Source organism: Myotis brandtii, unplaced genomic scaffold (genome assembly GCF_000412655.1).
Source record: "Myotis brandtii unplaced genomic scaffold, ASM41265v1 scaffold144, whole genome shotgun sequence".
In the NCBI taxonomy this organism is placed as follows: domain Eukaryota; kingdom Metazoa; phylum Chordata; class Mammalia; order Chiroptera; family Vespertilionidae; genus Myotis; species Myotis brandtii.
In genome coordinates this window covers 2,730,425-2,752,177 of record NW_005355159.1, presented here as the reverse complement: position 1 = coordinate 2,752,177, position 21,753 = coordinate 2,730,425, and the positions used below count along the sequence as shown (strand labels likewise).

At 48.8% G+C, this 21,753-nt stretch overlaps 1 protein-coding gene across 3 annotated transcripts in view; it reads left to right on the top strand.

The window, feature by feature from the left end:
• Positions 1-21,753, top strand: part of TLN2 (talin 2) — a 434,110-nt gene that overhangs the window by 343,260 nt on the left and 69,097 nt on the right. For all 3 annotated transcript variants that reach the window (XM_014535497.1, XM_014535498.1, XM_014535496.1), the window contains 7 exons: positions 982-1,125; positions 2,746-2,907; positions 9,396-9,536; positions 9,972-10,153; positions 11,205-11,337; positions 13,576-13,677; positions 16,311-16,481. In XM_014535497.1, the coding sequence (XP_014390983.1) occupies positions 982-1,125; positions 2,746-2,907; positions 9,396-9,536; positions 9,972-10,153; positions 11,205-11,337; positions 13,576-13,677; positions 16,311-16,481 (1,035 nt within the window). The remainder of the gene's footprint in view (positions 1-981; positions 1,126-2,745; positions 2,908-9,395; positions 9,537-9,971; positions 10,154-11,204; positions 11,338-13,575; positions 13,678-16,310; positions 16,482-21,753) is intronic.

Below are 21,753 nucleotides of genomic sequence, written 5' to 3'. Positions count from 1 at the left end.
AGGCATTACATAATTCAAATTCTCTCTGAGGTTTTAGAATTGCAAAAACCTTAGTCATGATCCTTTTAGCATCAGAGGGAGAAAAAAATGCTGTCATGCAGAGACGCCATCGGGCATGTTCCTTGCTCTTCGACTGTCCTGGGCATTTCCAATAATTATCGGGCTCATGTGACTGAAGCTTCAAAATGTCAGCATTTACCTTAAAGGATTTATCATTTGGCAGTTGCTTTGAGCCTAGATGATTTTACTAAACCAAAGAAAACCATCCCTAGTTTGGGGGATGAAATTGCCTACCTTTATCCTACCCCACCCATCTCAGGGGAAATGAATTAAGTTTAAAATTGCTGCTCACAGATTCATTTTCTCCCTGTTATTAGTCTAATGCATCCAGAGGGCTTAAAGAAAAGACCTTCTCCTCCAGCCTCTTGTCCTCTTAGAGACCAAATATTACCTTTCCCCCCTGAGCCATATTACTCATTCTTCTTATTTGCTATTGGAAATACTGGCCTAAAAAAATAAGGATGCGTTAGGCAATGAGATTAGAAACCCTCATGAAGGGCATGCTCCAGGCTTGGCTGACCCAGCATCTCCATGCCATCAGCCTGCGCCCACTTTTCCCTGCCTCTCCCATCTGCCAGCAGGAGGGTCAGCTTCATGCCGAGGCTGGGTGTCCTCCCTCGTGGTCCTAAGGTGGCTGCCAGAAACAGTCAATCCGGGTCCATCCTTGTTCGTGGCCCACAGAAGAGCTTCTTGAGGCTTTCTTCAGAGCAAGGAAGCTTTGTTCCCAGAAGCCTGCAGCAAACTCCCAAGCTGGCACTCACCTGACCATCCCTAAGACCTGACCACTCTGATTACCTTGACAAACTTGCACTAAGGAGCCCCCTAAGCATGGCTGCTGCGTGTACATTACAGGATGGTTGTCCCCCATGGGCTCACCTGGGAGCCCAGAGCCTGAGCTGTGGTTTTCCTCTCCCTTTCCAGGCTGCATACCTTGTTGGCATCTCTGATCCAAACAGCCAGGCAGGCCACCAGGGCCTCGTGGACCCCATCCAGTTCGCCAGGGCTAACCAGGCTATCCAGATGGCATGCCAGAACCTGGTGGACCCTGGCAGCAGCCCGTCACAGGTAACCACGGGGCGAGGGTATGAGATCTGTGAGTCCTTAAGCTCTCGTAGGTGGGCTGTGGGGGAGTGGGAGGAATTAGTGAAGAATACTGTTCTTACAGAGCTTGCAAAGCCAGCTCAGTGCAGCACTGGAGATAGTGACTCGGGGGGATGTCACAGAACGAGGTGAAAGTGGAAATGTGTAGGTGCTTTGACATGGAATGCTGGAAGGCTGTGGGGGTAAAGCAACCAGCATGAGATTCATCAGGAGTCTCGTGATTCCACTCAGTTCAGGGACATCCGCTGAGGGCTTGTTCCGTGCTCAACATGGGTCAGCACGAGTCTGATCCAGTCCCCATTACCCTTGGCACTTAGTCTATTGGATAAAGTTTGGAAAATGCAGTGATTAGGCTATGATGACAGTGCCAGCAACGCACAGAGGAAGGTGTGATGAATGTTCTGAGGGTCACATCACAGAGATGGTGGTGCTGAGCCAGGTCTCCAAGTTGGGTCATAATCCACAGCCCATAAAGGAGCCACAGACATTTGAGGACTAGACAGGATGTGACATTCCATGCTTACGTGGCATGGGCTCCCATTCACTTATTAAAGCAGTAGGTGCTGAAAGGAACAAGAACTGGCCAATCTGGGGTATCAGAGGCAGCCTGTGAGTGGCATGTTCATCCGAACCCTGGGAAGAGCATTCTTGAGGCAGGAGAAGGACCCAAGTGAAGGAGGCGGTACAGGGAAGACCTGGGCCTGAAGCAGGCCTCAGAGCGGGCTTGCAAGGCGTCAGTGCACCTGAGTTTCCTTACCTGTCCAGTTAAGGGCAAAGGGGTGCTACCAGCCTCAGCAAAGTAGATCAGGTGGCTCCAGGAGAGCAGTTGTGTTTTGTGGGGTATGTGTTGGGGGCAGGGGATAGGAGAGCCTAGAAGATCCCTGAGACAGACCACTTAATAAGGTGCCTGCATGAGGCAGGAGCTATCGCACCTTGATGTCTGTTTTACTTATCTAGGCCTGGACTCTCCAATGTGCTAGCCACGGGGTGCACTTGAAATGTAGCTTGTCTAGTTTTATGGGCTGTGGGTATAAAATACACACTGGACTTTGAAGACGTGATATGATAAGAAAAGACTGTAAAATCTCAATATTATCAAGTTGATTACATGGTGAAATGAAATATTTTGGATATTTCAAGTTTAATAAAATATATTATTTAAATTCATTTCTCTTGTTTCTCTACTTATTTTAACGTGGCTGCTCGAAAATTACATATGGGGTTCATGCTCTATGTCTGTTAGGCAGTGCTGGCGTAGACCCTGGGCCGAACACTTCCTCCCCGGGGGTTCCACAGGACAGCTAACTGCGTCTCCTTTAAGACTGTCTGGAGCCCAGATCACTCCCACCCCTACATCAGCACCCACTTTCCTTTTCTTCATTTATTCTCTCTTGCTGAATAATTCTCGCCCTCTCCTTTCTTGGGTTGACTTGGGGTGGCAGAGCTAGACACGTGTGTTGTCTACACAGGCCCCGGACATGTGGGTTGAAGAGGAATCCAGGGCTTGGGACCAGGTGGTCCCCTCAACTGGAGCCCTCTGCACTGAGGCATGGGGTGCCCCCAACCCAGCTCCATGCTTTCTAGGTTCTGTCAGCCGCCACGATTGTCGCCAAGCACACCTCGGCCTTATGCAACGCCTGCCGCATCGCCTCGTCCAAGACAGCCAACCCAGTGGCCAAGAGGCACTTTGTCCAGTCAGCCAAGGAAGTCGCCAACAGCACCGCCAACCTGGTGAAGACCATCAAGGTAGGTGGCTGGACTGAGGCCTCATGATCCCTGCAACACCTGCTGCAGAGGGGAGAGGACAGGGTTTACGCTCTGCTCTCCTGAGACGTAGGTCTAGTGGAGTTTAACTTCTAATTTGGTCTCATGATTTAAGTCTCTGAGGATGAGTCCCTTACAAGTGGAGATATTCATCATGGGAAACCATCAGCCTTGGTCTCTCCTAGCCTTCCAGATAGTGGGGGGCTCCCCAAATCTGTACATGAGAAGCTTTGGGGCAGAAATCTGGAAGGGTTGGCTATGGGGCATCCCTTCGCACTGTGTTTGGGTAGCAAGCACCCTGTGTGTACTTAAACTGTGTGCTCCTGTGGGTTCATTCTGAGGGGGCTGGTGGAGGGTCCCACCATTGTTATAGATCTGGAGCAAGTGGAGGGAGATGGGAATGGGAAATTGTGAGAAAATCACTTTAATCTAAAAAAAAATCAATTTAATCTATCCTGTGATATGTACTCTTTATAGTTGATTAAATGTTTAAAAGGGACATCAAAGTTTTGAAACAGACCATTCTCTGTTTATAACAAGTTCATGTTTGTGTGAAAGGCCATGGATAGGTTGGGGCGGGGGCATGGTGAGGAGGCAATTGCAGTGGCTGGAATGTAGCATTTGTAGGTAGATGGTAAGACCACAAACCCAGTCTGCCCTACGCAGGAACAAGCAGGCAGGAGGCAGCCGGCCCTATGGGGAAATAACCACAGCCTGGACAGTAGGCCCCAGGCAAAGAGCCCAGCGCCCCCTCCAACCTCTACAGGAGATTGTGTGGGAAGCCAGCTACCAGTTCTGTATAAACCAGGATGTGCAGGAGGGAGAGGCATTGGAGGGTTAACTCTTTATTTAAGGATGTTCACGATCCTGGAGATAGGAGTCTGCTTTGTTGCTGGGCAGGTCCTGGAGTAATAGGGCTTCCACGCCCCCCCCCCCCCATCTCCCTCCAGAGGGTAGGGCACTGGACCCCTCTTTTCCCTTTCACTACACAAAGCCAGTGTGTTCACATGGAGACATTAGTCAACAGGCTGAGCCAAGCAGAAGCAAAGAGAACACACAGCCCAGCAGCAGCTGGCCGCCTGTGGGCCAGAGCCAGGGCAGGTGCCCTAGTCAGCAATTTCTTAGCTGTTTAAATGGAGTCTTTCAAACAAAAACAGGAAACCTGCCTATTTGAAGACAATTATGAAGGTTGAAAATGAAAACATTAAAGCCAGTGCCCCTAGGATCCTGGTGGCGGCCCACCTTAATTACCATCATAGTTCATGGTATTAGAAACTAATGCAGCTTACATTTTTAAACGTTTAGCTCGTGTGAAGCCCGTCTCAAGTGTTTTGTGTATATTACTCATTCAGTCCTCACAGCCACCCTGTGCTTATTCCCATTTCACAGACAGGACACTGTGGCAGCAGGGAGGTTAAGTAACTTCCCCAAGGTGACCCCGCCAGTAAGCAAACCAGACCCCCTGCTCTTCCCACTCTCTCTTCTGCTCTCACCCTGGGGATGATGTGCACATCTTCTTTGTGGAGAAGCTGATTCGTCTCACCACCCTGGGAAGAAATACTTTGATGTGTCTACAGTGCGCATGTGCAAGTTTGGGGGAGGGTCGGGGTGGAAAGACAGCAAGAGAATTGAAAGTAGTGACATCATGGTTGGTTGCTTGTATTCTTATTTCTTTGTTGTTGTTGTTGTTAATCCTCACCCTAGGATATTTTTTCCCATTGATTTTTAGAGAGAGTGAAAGAGTGGGAGAGACAGAGAGAAACATCAATGTGAGAGAGACACATCAATTGGTTGCCTCCTGCACTGGAGCCGGGCATCGAGCCTGCAACTGAGGTACATGCCCTTGACCGGAATCAAACCTGCTACCCTTCAGTCCACAGGCCGACACTCCAGCCACTGAGCTAAACAGGCTAGGGTGCTTGTAATTTTATTTCAGTTAAACTTGGCCATTTTCTGATCATTAAAAAACAGGCTATATATAGATGGGTCAAGGAAGTAAAAAGAAAAAAACAAAAGGAAAGAAACAATTGTTTAGAAATTCCTGGAAACCTTTCTTCTCTGCCTCCTCCTTGGCTTTAAATCCTACCTATCTGTTAAGATCTCATCTTCTTTCCAGATTCTCCTCACAGTGTCAAACCCTCCTTGCAGTTCCCTGCAGCAGATGCGCTTGTGTGTCGGCCTGAAAGATAGGCCTGTGCAGAACATCAGAGAAGGGATGCAGGGTGATGTCCTGTGGAGAAGAGGAAGGCCTTACCTCCCTGGAGCACCCCGGGAATCGGTAGCAATGCCAAGGGAACAGAAATGAACCTTCGCCCCCCAACTCGCCGAAATGTGCTTGTCTTTCCATTCCCATTGAGTGGCAGGGTTTGCTGGGTACCATACACTTTATTTTAACTTACTAATAGGAAAATGGTAAAGGGTCATTTCACTGTAGCTCACTAATACCATATACTGAATAGAATCCTGTTTTAAGGGATGGTTAAGAATCCTGTCAAATAGTAAAGCAAATGACTAATTCCCTGAATGTTTAAGGCAGTTGCCCTCATAGTTGTCTTTTGCTCTAAGTTTTATGCTCCCTGGTGCTTTTTTTTTTTCTTTTAACCATGAGGATATGCCCAGGCCTAAATCCCAGCTGCCACACTCTTACAGTCCCCCCAAAAAGGAGGGGAAGCTAAGGGAGGAGCATCGGGGAGCAGGGAGCAGATCACCTCTCAGTGGGTTATCAGCACCCATGCAGAATGTGTGCTTCCAGGAATCTTAAACCTCCACGGATGGCATTCCTTAAAATGCCAGAGCATGACTTAGCAAGTGTAACTATCTTCGCCCCACTTCCTGCCAGGGCAAATTAGAAGCATACAGACCCCTAGCTATGGTTGCCATCTTTCTACTGGTCCCCACGTACAATGTTGCCTGCCTTTCTCTCGAATCGGATGTGTGGAATGGAATGTTATTTTAAATGTGCAGTTGCTCGGGTTTGGGTGCCAAGTAGAAACTGTGCAACAACAGCTTTTGTTTTCCTGAGAAGTTGGAGTGTGGCCTTGCCCCTCACAGTGGAGTTGAAGCTCAGGGTTTTGTGATGAAGTGTTTCTAGGCACCACAGACACCAACCAGATCCAGTTGTCGTTAATCAGTTTGACTCGGCTGTTTTGGTCATCCTTCTGTTTAGATTGGTAAAGTAGGTGTCTTCAGAAGAAAAGAAAAAAGAAAAGGAGGAACAAAACCTCTTGAGCTTCTCTGACTCCTTATTCTTGTCGCCTTTGTCTAAGGTCAGTAGGAGAGAAGGCAGCCAGGGGTTGTGGGTTCTGGTTTGAGGCAGGACCTTGGCTTAGCATGTCATTTTCTGGATGTTAGTTTTATCATCTGGAACTTTGGAGAGCTGGGGTTAAATAATCTGTAAGGTTTCTCCTGACTCCCACAGCCTTGAATCTGTGACCTGGCACGCCTACAGACGTCATTTCTCCCAGCTCCCTGAGAGATTCTGCCGAGTAAGAACATCTAGAGGAGCTGGTCAAGGGGCCGAGAACGCCCTGTCCCTATGCAGCCTAAAGTGAAGTCACCCTTTCATTGTTAAGGCTGGTACACTGACCTTCTGTGACAAGGAACGTCTCCATGAAAGCTGCTGTGCCTGCTTGCAGTTTCTCCAGTGGGCAGGCCTAAGTATGCAGCTCCCTTAGGTGGCTGAGCCATCCCCAGGGTGGGAGCAGCATTCACAGTGAAATAGTATCTTTGTGAGCTATCCTTTCTGATGACAAGTGCTTCCTTTATATGAAACTAGAGGCCTGGTGCACAAAATTCGTGCACTCGGGGGTGTCCCTCAGCCTAACCTGCTCCCTCTTGCAATCCGGGAGCCCTCAGGGGATGTCCGACTGCTGGCTTAGGCCCGCTCCTCGTGGGGAGCAGGCTTAAGTTGGCAGTTGGACATCCTTAGCACTGCTGTGGAGGCGGAAGAGGCTCCCACCACCTCCGCTGTGCTCACCAGCCGTGAGCCCGGCTTCTGGCTGAGTGGTGTACCCTCTGTGGGAACACACTTACCACCAGGGGACAGCTCCTGCATTGAGCATCTGCCCTCTGGTGATCAGTGTGCGTGATAGTGACCTGTCGTTCCGCCATTCAGTTAATTTGCATATTAGCCTTTTATTATATAGGATAGCTTTTCCTTTTTGAAAATGAAAAAAAGCAGGTGATGTAGCTGGTGTTCTCCACCTTATTCAAGGTCTTGTCCTGATGTGCTACATTATATGTGATGTTAGGGCCCATGCTCAAAAAATAAATTCTTCCTTCATCTTATTGGTGCAGTATATGAAACTGCACAATTAAAAACCATTTCTCAGGATTTCCCTCAGGTAATCATCTTTTCATTTTTAGTAAGTTTAACTACGGGTTGACTCAATCAGATGCCTGCCTTCCAAATAGGCCCAGAGGGTTGTGGAAGGTTGCACAGGGGGTGGGAAGAGTGTGGGGAGGTAAGAAGCAGGAGTGAGCAGCACAAGGGGAGGCCTGTCATCTTCTGTTCAGCTAGAAGCCATGTCATCCCAGCCAGAGGGGGTGTGATTGGCCAAAGGCGGTGCTGGGACCCGAGTTCCTTTGACACTGAAGTCCACTCCTGCCACCCGCCTGCTTCCCTGGTTTTCCTGTGCCAGGGCCACTCCTGCCAGGCTCCTGCAATGTGGCACCCGCCCTGTCTCCCACTGTATTCCCAATTGCTCTGAAGCCTGCTGGAGCCTCACCTCAGGGAGTCAGTGCAACAAGATTAGAGCCCCAGGGTCACTTCTGCGTTGCCAGTGCCCAGCACAGTGGTGCTAACAGGCGTCACTTTTGCGTTGCCAGTGCCCGGCACAGTGGCACTAACAGGCGCCAAGTCGGTGTTCACTGAGTTCACAAGTGGCAATTAGAACTGAGGCCACATATGTGAGCAAGAACTAGCGGGCATGTCGGGTGTCCACTGGGCCCTGAAGAATGGCAGAGTCGGCGGTTAAGGTAGAGGTCAGTGCTTGTCTGGTCGGGAAGGGCTTGAACTGAGGCAAGCCATGCACAGTTTTAGCAACGATGGTAAATGAGCCAGGTTCTCAGGAATTCCTCTGAAAATGTTAGCTTGGTGAGCGTGTAATTATTGTCCCAAGCTGCCAAGGCTTGGTTAGAATGTAGTTGTTATTCAGAACTAGCCTTTAAGCTGATCGTGCCTGCCTGCTCCTGCCTTCATGAAAAATAGAGACGCACTCATCTCAAATCCCGTGGTTTCTTGATGCCGGTGCCTCTGATTTTTTGTTCACTAATTGTCTGAATTGGCGTTTACATATTGCTCATAACAGTTAAATTAAAAATTTAATTGGTTGTTTAATGAGAAAATTTACGTTCTCCTACAAACATAAGTGCCTTCTCAGGTGCAGCCGTTCACTGGGAGGCAGGGGTGCTATCGCTGGGTCGCAGGCTCTTGGTTCCAAGTCTTCTTCTTAAACAGGTGGAGTTGGGTTGCAGGGCCTTGAATCCAGTGTTAACCTTTTCTGCGGCATGGACCACAGGCTGCATTCCTGATTCTCATCCATCTGGGTCATTAATCAGCAATGTCACTGACCACTTAATGCCATTGTGTTACCTGCTGCTAATTTAAAAAAAGAAAATGCTACTGAAGCATAAGATACATAGACAGAAAGCACAAATCATGTGTGTAGAGCCCAGTGAGTTTTCTCTCGCTGAACACACCTGGGTAACTACAGCCAGATTAAAACACAGGACATGGCCAGCCCCCAGGGTCTCTGTGGTGCGCCTTCAATCATTCCTGGTCCCACACCCTAAATCAGCTTCACCTGTTACTGTACTTTGCACAAATGGAATCATACAGTAGGTACCTTTCGTGTCTGGCATCTTTAACTAAATATGTTTATGAGATTATCTATGAGTCCATATTGCTGAGGGTAGTTCTCATCTATTCCTACCCAATGGATTCTGTTTTGCTCATTTCAGAATGGCTGATATGCAAGCCTTACCTCCATCAGCCAGTCAGGGACACTGAGGTAAAACTTAGAAAGGGTTGAAAGTGCTGCACAATGTAAAGTATTTTTATAGTTTGGGAGGGAACAGACCTAATTGGAGAGAGAATGGAAGGGAAGAACCCAGGAGTTATAGTGTCAAAAGTGCGGAGGAAAGGGGTTGAGCTGCAGGGTCTGGGGGTGACGGGCAAGGCGTTATTTGAATCCATTTCTGCCGAGTGTGAGTGGGAAGTGATGTTCTGTGAGGTCAGCTGTCCTGTGAGCCACACATTCAGCTTCATTTCTTATCATCGCTAACTGAGCCCCTCTGCTGGATGGCAGCCATTTCTCTCATTAGTTCTTATTTGTTACTCATGAGCTCACCGAACATCTTGTGTTCCCACATCTTGTAAGCCACCTTCTTTCGCTGGGAGGTGATTACCAGGGCCCAGGAATAACCTGTGCCTCTCAGTGGGGTAAAGTCTCCGTGTTGCCTCCCATCAGGCCCTGGACGGGGATTTCTCTGAAGACAACCGCAATAAGTGTCGCATTGCCACCGCCCCCTTGATTGAAGCCGTGGAGAACCTGACCGCATTCGCATCCAACCCTGAGTTTGTCAGCATTCCCGCCCAGATCAGCTCCGAGGTAGGGAGTCTTTGCAGCGAAGGTAATGTCGGCATCTTCGGCTGGTTTTGTGTGGCACTAAATGAGCACAAACAGTTAAGAACTCCAAAGTTTCTCTCTGTCAACACATAGGCATTGTTATTGTTGATGATGCACAGAGTTAACGAAACTCAATGTCTGCACATCTCTTAAGAGGTAATGCCTTGGCTCTACATGTTGGGAACAATCTCTGTGCATAGGTTTGGGGCTGATTCTTGGTATGTGTCACCCTCAGAAATTATATTTAAGGAACAAATGTGGACCCAAGTTCTCACCATCAAGGCCCTGTGTGAGCCAGCCTCCCTGGTTCCCTACCCTCTGTGTCTCCTTCCAAAGGGCAAAGGTGATGAATTGGTAAAGAACAGGACCATTCACTCTGTACACCCTGTTCTTGACCCTTCTGCTGTTTGGTCCCAGGGCTCTCAGGCACAGGAACCGATCCTGGTCTCAGCCAAGACCATGCTGGAGAGCTCATCATACCTCATCCGCACTGCACGCTCACTGGCCATCAACCCCAAAGACCCACCCACCTGGTCTGTGCTAGCCGGACATTCCCACACTGTGTCTGACTCCATCAAGAGTCTCATCACATCTATCAGGTTAGTTTCGCCTCCAGAAATCACTAGTGACCTGCATCTGAACAGAGCAGGAGGAAATGGCCTATCAGGACTTGCATTTAATAGCAAGGTGGTTGATGTGATCATCTTTTTCTTTCTCTCTTTGAGATCAGTAGTAGCACTGGTACAGTTATAATAGCTAATTTATGTCAGATGCTGTTCTAAGCATTTAACCTATATTATCTCATTTGATTATCACAACAACCTTGTGAGGTAAATACTGGCATTTTCTCCATTTTACCAATGAGATCATTGAGGCAGAAAGGATTTAGGTAACATTCCAAGGTCATCCCCAGCCTCATGGCTCTAACCACCATACCTCATTGTCTATTCCTGAGAGCTTAGGCGGAGAGCACCACTGTTTTGCTAATAAGACAAAAAGAATATTCTAGGTCTCACAGTAACTCTGGGCATCTCTGACCTCCTTGGTGATAGTAGGAGCCTGAAAAAATATCCGCTGAGTAGATATACCATTTCTAAAATGGACCAAAGTTAGTATCTCACATCATGGAATGCATCCCTTGTGTTAGTTATATTTTGTTTTTCAATTACTTTTGAAGCTCAGGACCACAGTTAATTCTCTTAATGCCTTGCAAAGAAAAGTCCACTAAATATTCTCATTTCTACCCTAACCCAGGACTTTGTGAATAGTATGCAATGTGGAGAGCATAATATGGTTGCACTGGAAATAGTACTGATTTGTTTTTCTCTTTAAGTAAGGTTCTATGCTTAAGCCAGGGAAGATAATCCAAGTCCAAATCGTTTCATTTGCAGTTGCCTGGCATCTGCCTGAGATGGAGGGCAGCGCCATAGCCTTCTCACCAGAAATAAGCAGAGTTAGCACCAGTGGTACATTAAGAAATGCACGGGCTGTGCAGGAAGGCATTGCCAAGCAAGTGTCTGGGCTTGGCCCCTTAAATTAAGCGATTGAGTGGGGCAGGGAATGGAGAGGGGCTCTGGCTCACCAACGCAGGAGTGGGTTGTGGGACTTGCCCCCAAGGAGCCTGTGTTTAATTTCCTCTGTCCCTTCCAGGGACAAGGCCCCTGGACAGAGGGAGTGTGACTACTCCATCGATGGCATCAACCGGTGCATCCGGGACATCGAGCAGGCCTCCCTGGCAGCGGTCAGCCAGAGTTTGGCCACGAGGGACGACATCTCTGTGGAGGTACACGGGGGCTCTGGGGCCGGCTCAGAAGCCTCTGGAAGTGCTGAAGAATCTCAGTATCAGGCTTTGGGGGATGGGAGAATAGCGCCAACATGTTTGTGATGGTGGAGTTTCATCATTGAACCACCTTCCCCTGTGGAACCAACCTGGGAGGTTTTGGATGGGGCAGGGCAAATGCTGAGTGGAGAATGGGGGTTCAAACGTGGCCTGAAGTTTGAAGAAAAATTAAAGTCCGGTAAGAATATGTCAGTAAGGTGGAGTTATCGTATTCAGTGTAACACATCAGCAGAGCAGACCTGAGCAGTACACTGTGAACTTTTCTCTCGTCATATTTCATCAGTGCACTTTGAATCCTGTACATTCGGTGCATTCAGAGATAACAGAGTCCTCCCTATGTTACCCAATATCTAATATCTGAGGACCTCTTACATTCTGTTATTATTTCAGAGCCACTTTACTTTTTCTTGCCAATTTTCTAAAGTCGAGAATTGAATTTTCCTTCTTTGATCCTTTGAGTTTTTTTTTCCATTACCTGTCCAAAGACTTCTGAGTAATACTTCTTCCTCTTTGTTGAATGTGCCTGCACTCAGAAGGTGCTTAATAAATATGGATGGTCTCATTACTGATGTTTCTCTTACTGACACTCTGAATTCATCAACAAGGCATTATGGCCCCTGTCTCCAAGGAGCGGGCCCAGAGCTGATGTTGCTCATTTTTATCACTAGAGCTGTTTCACCTCAGCTTCGCATGACCACCCCCATTTCCAAGGAAAGAAAGAAGGAATGAGCATTCTCATTCTGCGCAGAATGTTAGAAGTATTGTTAATGTGTTAATTCAAGTAGAATATGCATACAGAAAAGTATCGTAAGTGTGCAGCTACATGAATCATCACCCTTTAACCAGCACACCCTTTAACCAGCATCCTGACCAAGAAACAAAGGTGACCAGTCCCTCAGAAGCCCCCTTGGGCCCCACCCTTTTCCCTTCCCGCCCATGCACATCCTCCGTCTTCCTCCCTGGGAAGAACATCCTCCCCTTTAGCTGCATGCGCTCCCTACTTACACCATGTTTTCTTTAGCAAGTCAGCGTTGCTGGAAGATTCTTGCACTCTTGACCATAGTCACATAAGTGAGAAGATAAATAATTAGCTAAATAAACCTTGGAAAATTTGGAGCTTTCTCTCCTCCCTCCTCCATCTCTTTTCCTTCCCCCTACCCACCCCCCACGATTTTGTTTTCAAGTTTGCATGGTAGGCTGCTCTCCTCATTGACTGCACTCTGCCCAGAGCTCCCAGCCCGCATGCAGCATGTTCAGTGGGAAAGCACTGAGTCATTTCTGAGGGGCAGGACACGGTTATCTGGCCACGAGTTGCACCCATTCCGTGCTGGTGTGTGCAAACCCAAACCATCCAGTGCTATGACGGATTAAACCCTGACTCTATCAAGCAAAGTTCCTGTGAGGATTCCTGCAAAAGGACCTGATCTCTCCCGCTGCCAGCTAACAATCTCCACCTTTGAATCCCCCGCCCCCTCACACTCCAGCATCACCTAGAATAGCGTACCCTGTCTCTTTCTAGCATGAGTTCAATTCTCTGGGATGGAGAGATTCAACCCTCTCTCAAACCGGAGAAGAAATGCCTCGAGAGTGCCATTTTCAGCTACTGTGTCCACATCACCAAACTCAGTGAACTGAAAGCCTGAGCTGTGTGCTCGGTGGGCCTCTCCCCTGGCATTTGCACAGTGTGGTGTTTGAGAAATCGTCCTGCTTCCGAGAGGTGGCGTCATGTTTACATCACCCTCCTCTCTCCTACCCTCTGGACACAACGACCTGGGTGGTTCCTCAGACCGCACTGTTAGCTTTCTCCATTTGGACAAAGTTGTCTTCTCCTCTGAGAAAGCCATGATGTACCCACATTTCCAGTAATGATGCTGAATAACCGAGTGTAAAGGCACCAGAGGCATCAGCTGTCACTGCGGCTGGTGGGAGTGAGAAGCCTGTAGGAACGGTGTTGCGCAGGCCTGCCTATGTCACTCACCGTGCCGCTTGGAGAGGGGGTTCCTAGCCCAGAGGAGCTGAGGGCGCCTGGGAAGGGGAGGTGGAGCAGCAGCTTGATGGCACGCCCAGGCGTTTCGAGGTCCATTCTTGTGGCCTCCCCTGTCATTCACACGGGCCTTTCTAAATCCGTGCCTATGGGAGGAACCATTGTGGGGCGACCTTGACAGCTCTCCCTCCTCTCAGGCCCTGCAGGAGCAGCTGACCTCAGTGGTCCAGGAAATCGGGCACCTTATCGATCCCATCGCCACAGCGGCTCGGGGAGAAGCAGCTCAGCTCGGACATAAGGTAATGCGCACCCGGGGGAGCCTGCTGGGAATGCTCACGAGAGAGAGGTGGGGTCGGGGAGGAGTATTGATTTGGTGCCAGCTACTGTGCCTGGGTCCCTGCTGCCTTAAACGGTGGGAAATAGCCCTCAACCTCCCTCTCGGCGGCATCTTCTCCAAAAATGCCCTCTTTGGGGTCTGTTTTCACCTGGAGTTGAGACAAAAACTGCAGGGAAATGATTCTGGTTGTGGTCAGACTTTTCAGCCCATGAGGCGTTTAGAGTCACCCGTGGCTCTTGGCCTTGGCTGAGATTCACCAGAACTGAAGCTGACATTCCTGGCCTGGTGTCTGCCACCCACCTCTGGTCCCTGGCTGGCCGGCCTCGTTCTCATGAGTGTTAGGGGTCCATTGTTCCTCCATGGCCGCAAACATAGTGTCTGTTTCCACACCTGAGAAAGCAGAGCAAACGTGCACACTTCACTCTGGACAACTCAGGCCTCCTTTCGTGGCCACCTCTGAGGGGCGCTTCCATCTGTGTCGTTGTAAGTGGTGAACCACGCTTGGCCTGTTTGGAGTTCATTTTGCAAATCCTTCAAGGATAGTTGGCTCATCGAGCAGCCCGTGCCTCGGCAGACAGAGGGCAGAAATTGGATTTTTAACAACCTTCGGGCTTCCTCGCATTTATCAGTGCAGCCGTCGGTATCGATGCGCACATCAGAAATCCAGGAGCCAGAACCGTCTCCGTGGGTATCGATTTTAGGAAATCAATATTCTTGCTTTTTTAAAATTACAGAACCGTTTAAGAGCTGAGTAAGCTTGCTGCTGGTGTTGTAAGGAGAGGGTTTTGAGATTTTAAATGGTCAGTGTCTCTACCTTTTCCAGTGTGGCAAGTCTTATTTCTCAGTGGAGGTCCTTGATAGTAAGAGAGGGGCTCATCCTCCTGTGGGCAGGGGTGTGCGAGGTGGGGGGACCGCCCCGAGGCAGGAGCCACCACCCGTGTGCAGGCTCAGGGGAAACCACATGGCAGAGAAGCCGAACACAGCAGTTACATTTTATCCCAGCAGGAATTTCATCAGAAAATATTTTTAGACTTCTAGGGCAACAGCCTTGTCTCGGCCGATATATTAGTAAGGAAGATTGATTCCCTTGCTGGTGGCTGGCATCAAAAGCATCATCTATTTGCCTCCCTTAAGTTACACATTTTATTCTTGGCCCTTTGGTATTTGCATGATGCATCTGTGGCCCATCTGGCTTTCTAAGAGGGAGTCTGGACAAAGGCAGCCCAGGGACCATCGATCCAGAGGAGCCGTGGACTGAGAGTGGTACCCACCTGGTTCTGGAGGCCAGAAGTCCAGACGAGGCCAGTCCTTTGCCTCTTCCTGCTCCTGGTGGCCCTTGGCATTCCCTGGCATTCCTTGACTGCATCATGCCACTTCTGCTTCTGTGGTCACACTGTCCCCTGCTCTGCCATTTGTCTTTCCTTATTGTCTCTTATAAGGATAGCTGTAACCAGACTTGGGGCCCACTTGAGTAACCCAGGAAGATCTCATCTTAAGATCCTTAAGTATATCTACAAAGACCCCTTTTCCAAGGGGTCTTTGCTCTGGGTGGGGGGCCACCATTCAACCTTCTCTGCCACCTTAGGTCTAGGCCAGTGGTCGGCAAACCGCGGCTCGCGAGCCACATGCGGCTCTTTGGCCTCTTGAGTGTGGCTCTTCCACAAAATACCATGTGCGGACGCGCACGTACAGTGCGATTGAAACTTCGTGGCCCATGCGCAGAAGTCGGTATTTTGTGGAAGAGCCACACTCAAGGGGCCAAAGAGCCGTATGTGGCTCTCGAGCCGCAGTTTGCCGACCACTGGCCTAGGGGATCAACATCATGTACTAAGCACTCAAAATTCTGTTATTTTGACTTCTGTGCTGGCCCAGGTGAGATGTTTCCTGTCCTATCATGTCTCTCAAGAACAGAAGGTGTTAGCTCCCTAAATACAGGGAAAAGCACATCCCTTCAAAAGCTTTCCGCTGATCATAAACAGAACATCTAGGTGATGTGAAATCACTTTTGCTTTTATTCCAAATTCACAGTTTGGTCTAAATGCTCAGGGCAGAGGGCAGTTGGATTGGCGTCCTAAAAACATCTGTGTGCCTTTCCTCTCGGTCTTTTCTCATGCCCTGCTCCCCTGCCCCTTCCTTCTTGGTCTTTGGTTCTTTCCAGAGCTTTTTTGCTTGTGAATACAGGAATACCTGTAATACCTGCCAGCACCTGCGCAGTGTGAAATTTAAATTAAAATTGGTAAAATCCTCACCCCTAACTCTGGATCTCAGAAAGGATTTCCTAGCGCTCCTGCCCTGATGAGCGATGAGACAGTGAGCTCCCAGAGGAAGGAAAGCCCGAGCAAGGGTCTGTGATCAGCAAGTGCTTTCAAAAATAAAATTGAGCAATAATGAATCAGATCTGAGGATCTGAGTATAACATGGTGACTATAATTCATGATACTGGATTGCATACTAGAAAGAAAAAACTTAAAGCTCAGCAGATCTCCTCTCCCTGTGAGTCATCCTACCCTGTCCCAGCCCCCGCCCCACCAGCTGGGCCCCGAAAGGAGACACATGTATTTACATGATGCATCTGTGGCCCTTTTGTCTTGAAAGGTGACGCAGCTGGCAAGCTACTTTGAGCCCTTGATCTTAGCAGCAGTTGGTGTCGCCTCCAAGATTCTGGACCATCAGCAGCAGATGACGGTGCTGGACCAGACCAAGACGCTCGCAGAGTCTGCCCTGCAGATGCTGTACGCAGCCAAAGAAGGTGGAGGGAACCCCAAGGTACAGATGAGGGCTCCGGGGACTCGGGGCCACTGAGAAGCCATTGTGTTCCTCCATGTTGCATCTCTCCGGGGAAAACACCTCCAGTTCCTAGTTGGTAGCATTTGATTTCCCACTCGGAGGTGGGAAGTAATCTTCCATTGGCCTTCCAGGGGATCTTTAAGACAAGAAATATACATGTTTAATGCATATTTATAAATGTGTAGGCAGCGTCCCTGGGAAAGAAAGACATATATGTGGTTTCTACAGGAATAACTGTAACACCGCCAGCGCCTGCTCAGTGCTGACACCAGCTTCCACAGAGCAAGGCTCTGCTGTTTCCCAGTGGATGTTGTTTCCGTTCCTGGCACTCAAGTTCAGCGAACCCTGGTTTGCGGTCACCCATGGCATGTGTTGCTTTTGCCTCAGGGGCAGTAGTGTAATATGAAAATCTCCCTTACTCATTTGCAAGTGGAACCTCTCTCTCTTTCCTTCTCTCCCTCCTCCCTTCTTTCCCTTCCTTCCTCTCTTTGGAATCAATAGAAAAATAAAATTTTTGAAAAAGAGAGAGACTTATACTTACCTGGCAGGGGAGATACCATGGTCATGAAAAAGAGAGAGACTTGTAAAATAGTAATCAGAGCTAACAGTGATTGAATGCCGACTGTCACCTATTATGCCTTATGTCCTCATCTTATTTATTCATAAATGTTCTATGAAGTAGGAAGGTTCCCATTCACATGGAAAGGGAGACAGAGAGTGCTGAGGTAAGGTGTCCGAGGTCACGAGGGGTGGAGGCAGCGTCAGGACAGAGCCTGTGCCCTGAGGATAACAGGCCGGCTCTGCCCAAAGCAATGACTAGAGAGAGGTCAGGGACCATTGTAGGAAAGTGGAGACATGGGGCTGGTTGGTCTCAAAAAAAGGAAATTCCCCGGCGCATATGAGGGAAGGAGTGTTCAAAGGAGGGAGGATCATATGCAAAGGCATGGATGGGGTTATAGAAGAATTCCGATGGCTTAGGAAATAGCGTGCAGTCTGACACGGTGGAGCATGCAGAGTGTGGGCAACTGGGTGGAGGGTAGACTGGGCTGTGTTGTGACAGCCTTCCTCCTCCTTACTGGAGTGGGGCTTCGTGGTGCGCAGCGGGGAATGAATGACACAGGCCCTCCGTAGCTTAGGAACACCATTCTGGTAGACACATGAATAATGTATTAGTCTTTATTCAGTTTTTCATTCATGTATCTGGCACCTATTAAGAACCTAATTCTGGGAATGCTAAAAATATTAAGAGTCTTGCCTGGCCAGCATGGTTCAGTGGTTGAGCGTCAACCTATAAACCAGGAGGTCATGATTCGATTCCCAGTCAGGGCACATGCCTGGGTTGCAGGAGTGCAGGAGGCAGCTGGTCAATGATTTTCTCTCATCATTGATGTTTCTATCTCTCTGTCTCCCTCTCCCGTCCTTTCTGAAATCCATAAAAATATTTTTTTTAAAAAAAATAAAATAAAAATATTAAGAGTCAGCCACTGCCCTCATGTTGTTCTGAGCCTTCTGAAAAAATAAGTCCAGTTGCTGAAGCCGTGGGCTAGAGCAACAAGAACACCCTTTTGATTGTGGGGGGTTAGTGAGTGGTAGGTGCCCCAGAGCCAGGCTAACCCCCTTTGCACCCTCCCCAAACTGCAGGAGCCAGGACTCACCTTCAAGACCCAGTTCTGGGTTGTCTTTTATCCAGGACTGTTTGCTGCCATGCCTCTCCACTCCTGCCTGGAGAGTTCATTCTCAGCAGAATAATTCACACCAGGAGTGTTCTGGATCTTTAAGGTTATTAGCACATCTGCTTGGACTGCAAGTCCAGAACTCATGGAATTCCATTTATACCAGGGAACCTCGCGTTTGAGAGCATTTACAGTCAGCACTGTAAGCTTTACAATGACATCTGCGTAGAAATGGTGGCTGGGGGCCAGTGTAGAGTACTTTCCAGTGAATGACCTGAAGCATTGGATGATGAGCTAAGATGAGTAAAGGCAAGACAGGTGTTTATGTCTGTCCCCTCGGTGATGTCATTCAACCTGTGCTTTGTCTGCAAACCCTGGCAGGTTTGTCACAGAGGATGCCTGGGACACTTCAAGTTGGCTTTTATGCCCTTTCCTAAGAGACCCGATGCATAGATGTAATTACCTCAGGAGCCAGTCTGTGGACAAATATTTACTATGTGTTAGGTGATGTGTGTGTATGTATATGTCTGTGTTATATGTTATATGTATGTGTGTATGCATGTCTCTGTTTGCAGAGGAAATGTGGTTAAATAGTTATCAGTACTTGGATTTGGTGAAAAATAGCACTGGCTCTGGGTTGTGACATAATTGGATTCAAATCCCAGCTCTGCCTCTTGCTAGCAAATTACTTCATTTCTTTGTTTCCTCATCTAAATAATGGATTTAATAATGCGTGTCTCTCTAGGGTAGTTGTAGAGATTACATGAGATAATGCGCCTGACACATTATATGTTTTAAAAAAAGGTGGCTGCCCCAGAGCCTGATGTGATTATAGGCATTGCTGTGTAACCTCACCCCACAGAGCCCGCTGCACTCATGCCTACCCCCCAGGTTCCCTCCCACAACCTCCTTGAAGGGCCCCTGCAGCTCTGCCTCCAGCACTCAGCAAATACGCAGCCTATCCATTGTTGGGCAGTTCTAGTTGCTGGTTGTTTTTGTCCTCCCAAAGTTGAGATCTGCACATTTGTGCTTTACGGTCTCTGTGCCATGAAATCAGCAGTCACCCTGACGGACCAGTTTCCTCTTTGCATCCCTGAGAGAGAGAGCTGGTCATCCTGACACCATTGCCTCAAGGATAACCATCGTGATCTGAATATTTCACATCTGTCAGATGACATGTTTGAGAACTCTTCTGCATTCCCATGGCTTTTTGATTCTGCAGACAGGGCCAGTTCCTATGGCTCACACAGCTTCTTCTTAGGAATCTTCCCTTTCATTTATTCAATCCCTCTAAAGATTTACCATCTCTTCCCAGCTTTTTACCTGCTTCCTCCCTAAGTAACAGTGCAATTTCTTAGGCCTTTTGGAAGGGTCATCTCTCCCTGAGGAGAGTCAGGGCATCATGGCCACTGCCTGGGGGACCCAGTGCCTGGCTGCTCTGTGATTCTGATGGAACTACCTGGCATTAGGTCAGATTTCCCAGGTTACGGGCTCAGGATCCTGCTAGACTCACCTCAGTGCAGACAGAGCCACAGCTCCAGGTTCCTGGGCCACTCACGCTGACTCACTGGCTACAAACTCAGGAGTTCTCAGGAGGTTCTATAATTTGCTAAGATGATTCATAGAACTCAGGAAATGGCTCCACTTAAAAAACAGTTTTATTATAAAGGATGAAAACCAGCCAAAAGGAGAGAAGGAGGACCAGAAGGGTCCCACACATGAAGCTCCCATGTCCTCAGATGTCACCTTGACAGCATACTGATGTGCATCACCAACCGGGGAAGCTCACTCTACCTTCGCCATCCATAGCTGCTACTGGGATTTCATGCCATAGGCTTGGTGGATTGAGTTCAGTCATATGATCAGTGACTCCATCTCTAGTCCTCTCATCTCCCTAGAGGTCAGATAGAGGTCAGGCTAATATTATGTTGCTCAAAGTCCCAACCCTCACATGGTTGATCTTTCCAGCATGGCCAGCCCCTATCTTAAAACTACTTAGGGGCCTCTTAGGATTCTTCTTTCCCATTTAATGAGCCACCTTGTTAGCATAAACTAATGTGTGATCTGAGGAGCCCACCATCAATGACAGAGACCCTCCTACCACTCAGGAAATGCTGAGGGCTTGGAGGCTCCCTCTGCGAAACTAGAACAAAGACCAGCCCAACATTTTACTGTTCAACATCAGAGTTGGGGTTAGAACACATACTCAGGCTGGGCCATGGGGAGCTCTAAGGAGCAAATTTGGAAACTGTGAACTGGCAACAAGTTCATGGCATGTGTGGAGCCCACAATGGCAGGTAGACCTGAGAAAGCCCGGGCCAGGTTGATGCTGAAATGCAGAGGAGGGCACTGAGGGAGGGCAGCCCAGCCAGCTTTGAGGAGTGGTAGCAGGTCCAGAGGTCGTGTGCACCTGGGTGACTTTGCCTTGTTTAAAAGCCCCCTGTTTGGAGGAACAGGCTGCCACCTCCCTCTTGGAGATTGCATATTCCCTCCATTAAGGTTCATTTTTCCAGTAGCCCTGAGAAGTTTGATCTGATCTAGTCATATGCTCATTTTCCTTTTGACCTGTGACATATAAGTTCAGCAAATAGCCAGCTGGTCAGTTTCAGGTGTCATGCACCAGGTCTCTAAGCTCTAGGGTATAAGCTTGCATTGCCAGACTGTGACTGTCAGTGTTCCCTGGCAGGGATGCCGTGGAGTCCTACCTTCCAGGGGGTAGTGAGGGTTAGAGGAGATGACCACAGCAGCCGGGAGGCCCCCCGAATGCTATGCTGTCCTTGCCATTGCTACTGTTATGTGGTTTGACATTTATTGTTCCTGGCTCCCCACGGTAAAATACTAAAACATCCGACCCCAGATACAAGAACATAGATTTTAAACTGGTACGAAAGTTGTATTGGGCCACAGGTTGGCTCTTGTGTTGTATAAAGGACACAAGAGCCCTTGGCATCTTGCCAGCATCTGCATGCATGTCGTCAGTGTTGTTGGTGCAGGCAGGAGCTAGAGCATGTCATTGCAGCCTGAGTGCGGTCGGTGGCTCAGGGCTGGGAAGGGAGGGCCAGCCTGATCTGACTTCCCCTAAGCCACACCTCTACCCTCCGCTGGCCACCATGCCTACCTCACAGCTAAAAACAGATGGTTTCATTTCTCTTTAAATGAGCCTCTCCAGAGAGCTTTGCACCAGCAGCCTGTGAAGGTGATCCTTGTAAAACTTCTCTGAATATAAAACTATCAGTTACTTAGCTCCACCTGGTGACCCCACCAGGCCCTTCATCTCCTGTGAACACTGTGCTTCCAAAGAGAAGCAGAGTAAACTGTCTGCAAGAAGCACACGTTTGTCTAGTTGGAGAGATCAGCTGGAGTGGGTGAGCGATGACAGAAGGCGGCAGGAGCTGTGTGCCAGGCACTTTACATATGGTGCTTCACCTCATCTTCACAGCCCACATTCCTTCTCACCTCTGGGCCTTTCACAGGCTGTGGCCTCTGCCTGGGAGGCTCCCTTTCTCTCTCACCCCATCAATTCTGCTCAGGCCTGGACTCTTCCTCCAGGGTTCATCATCAAGGAGCCCCCCCCCCCC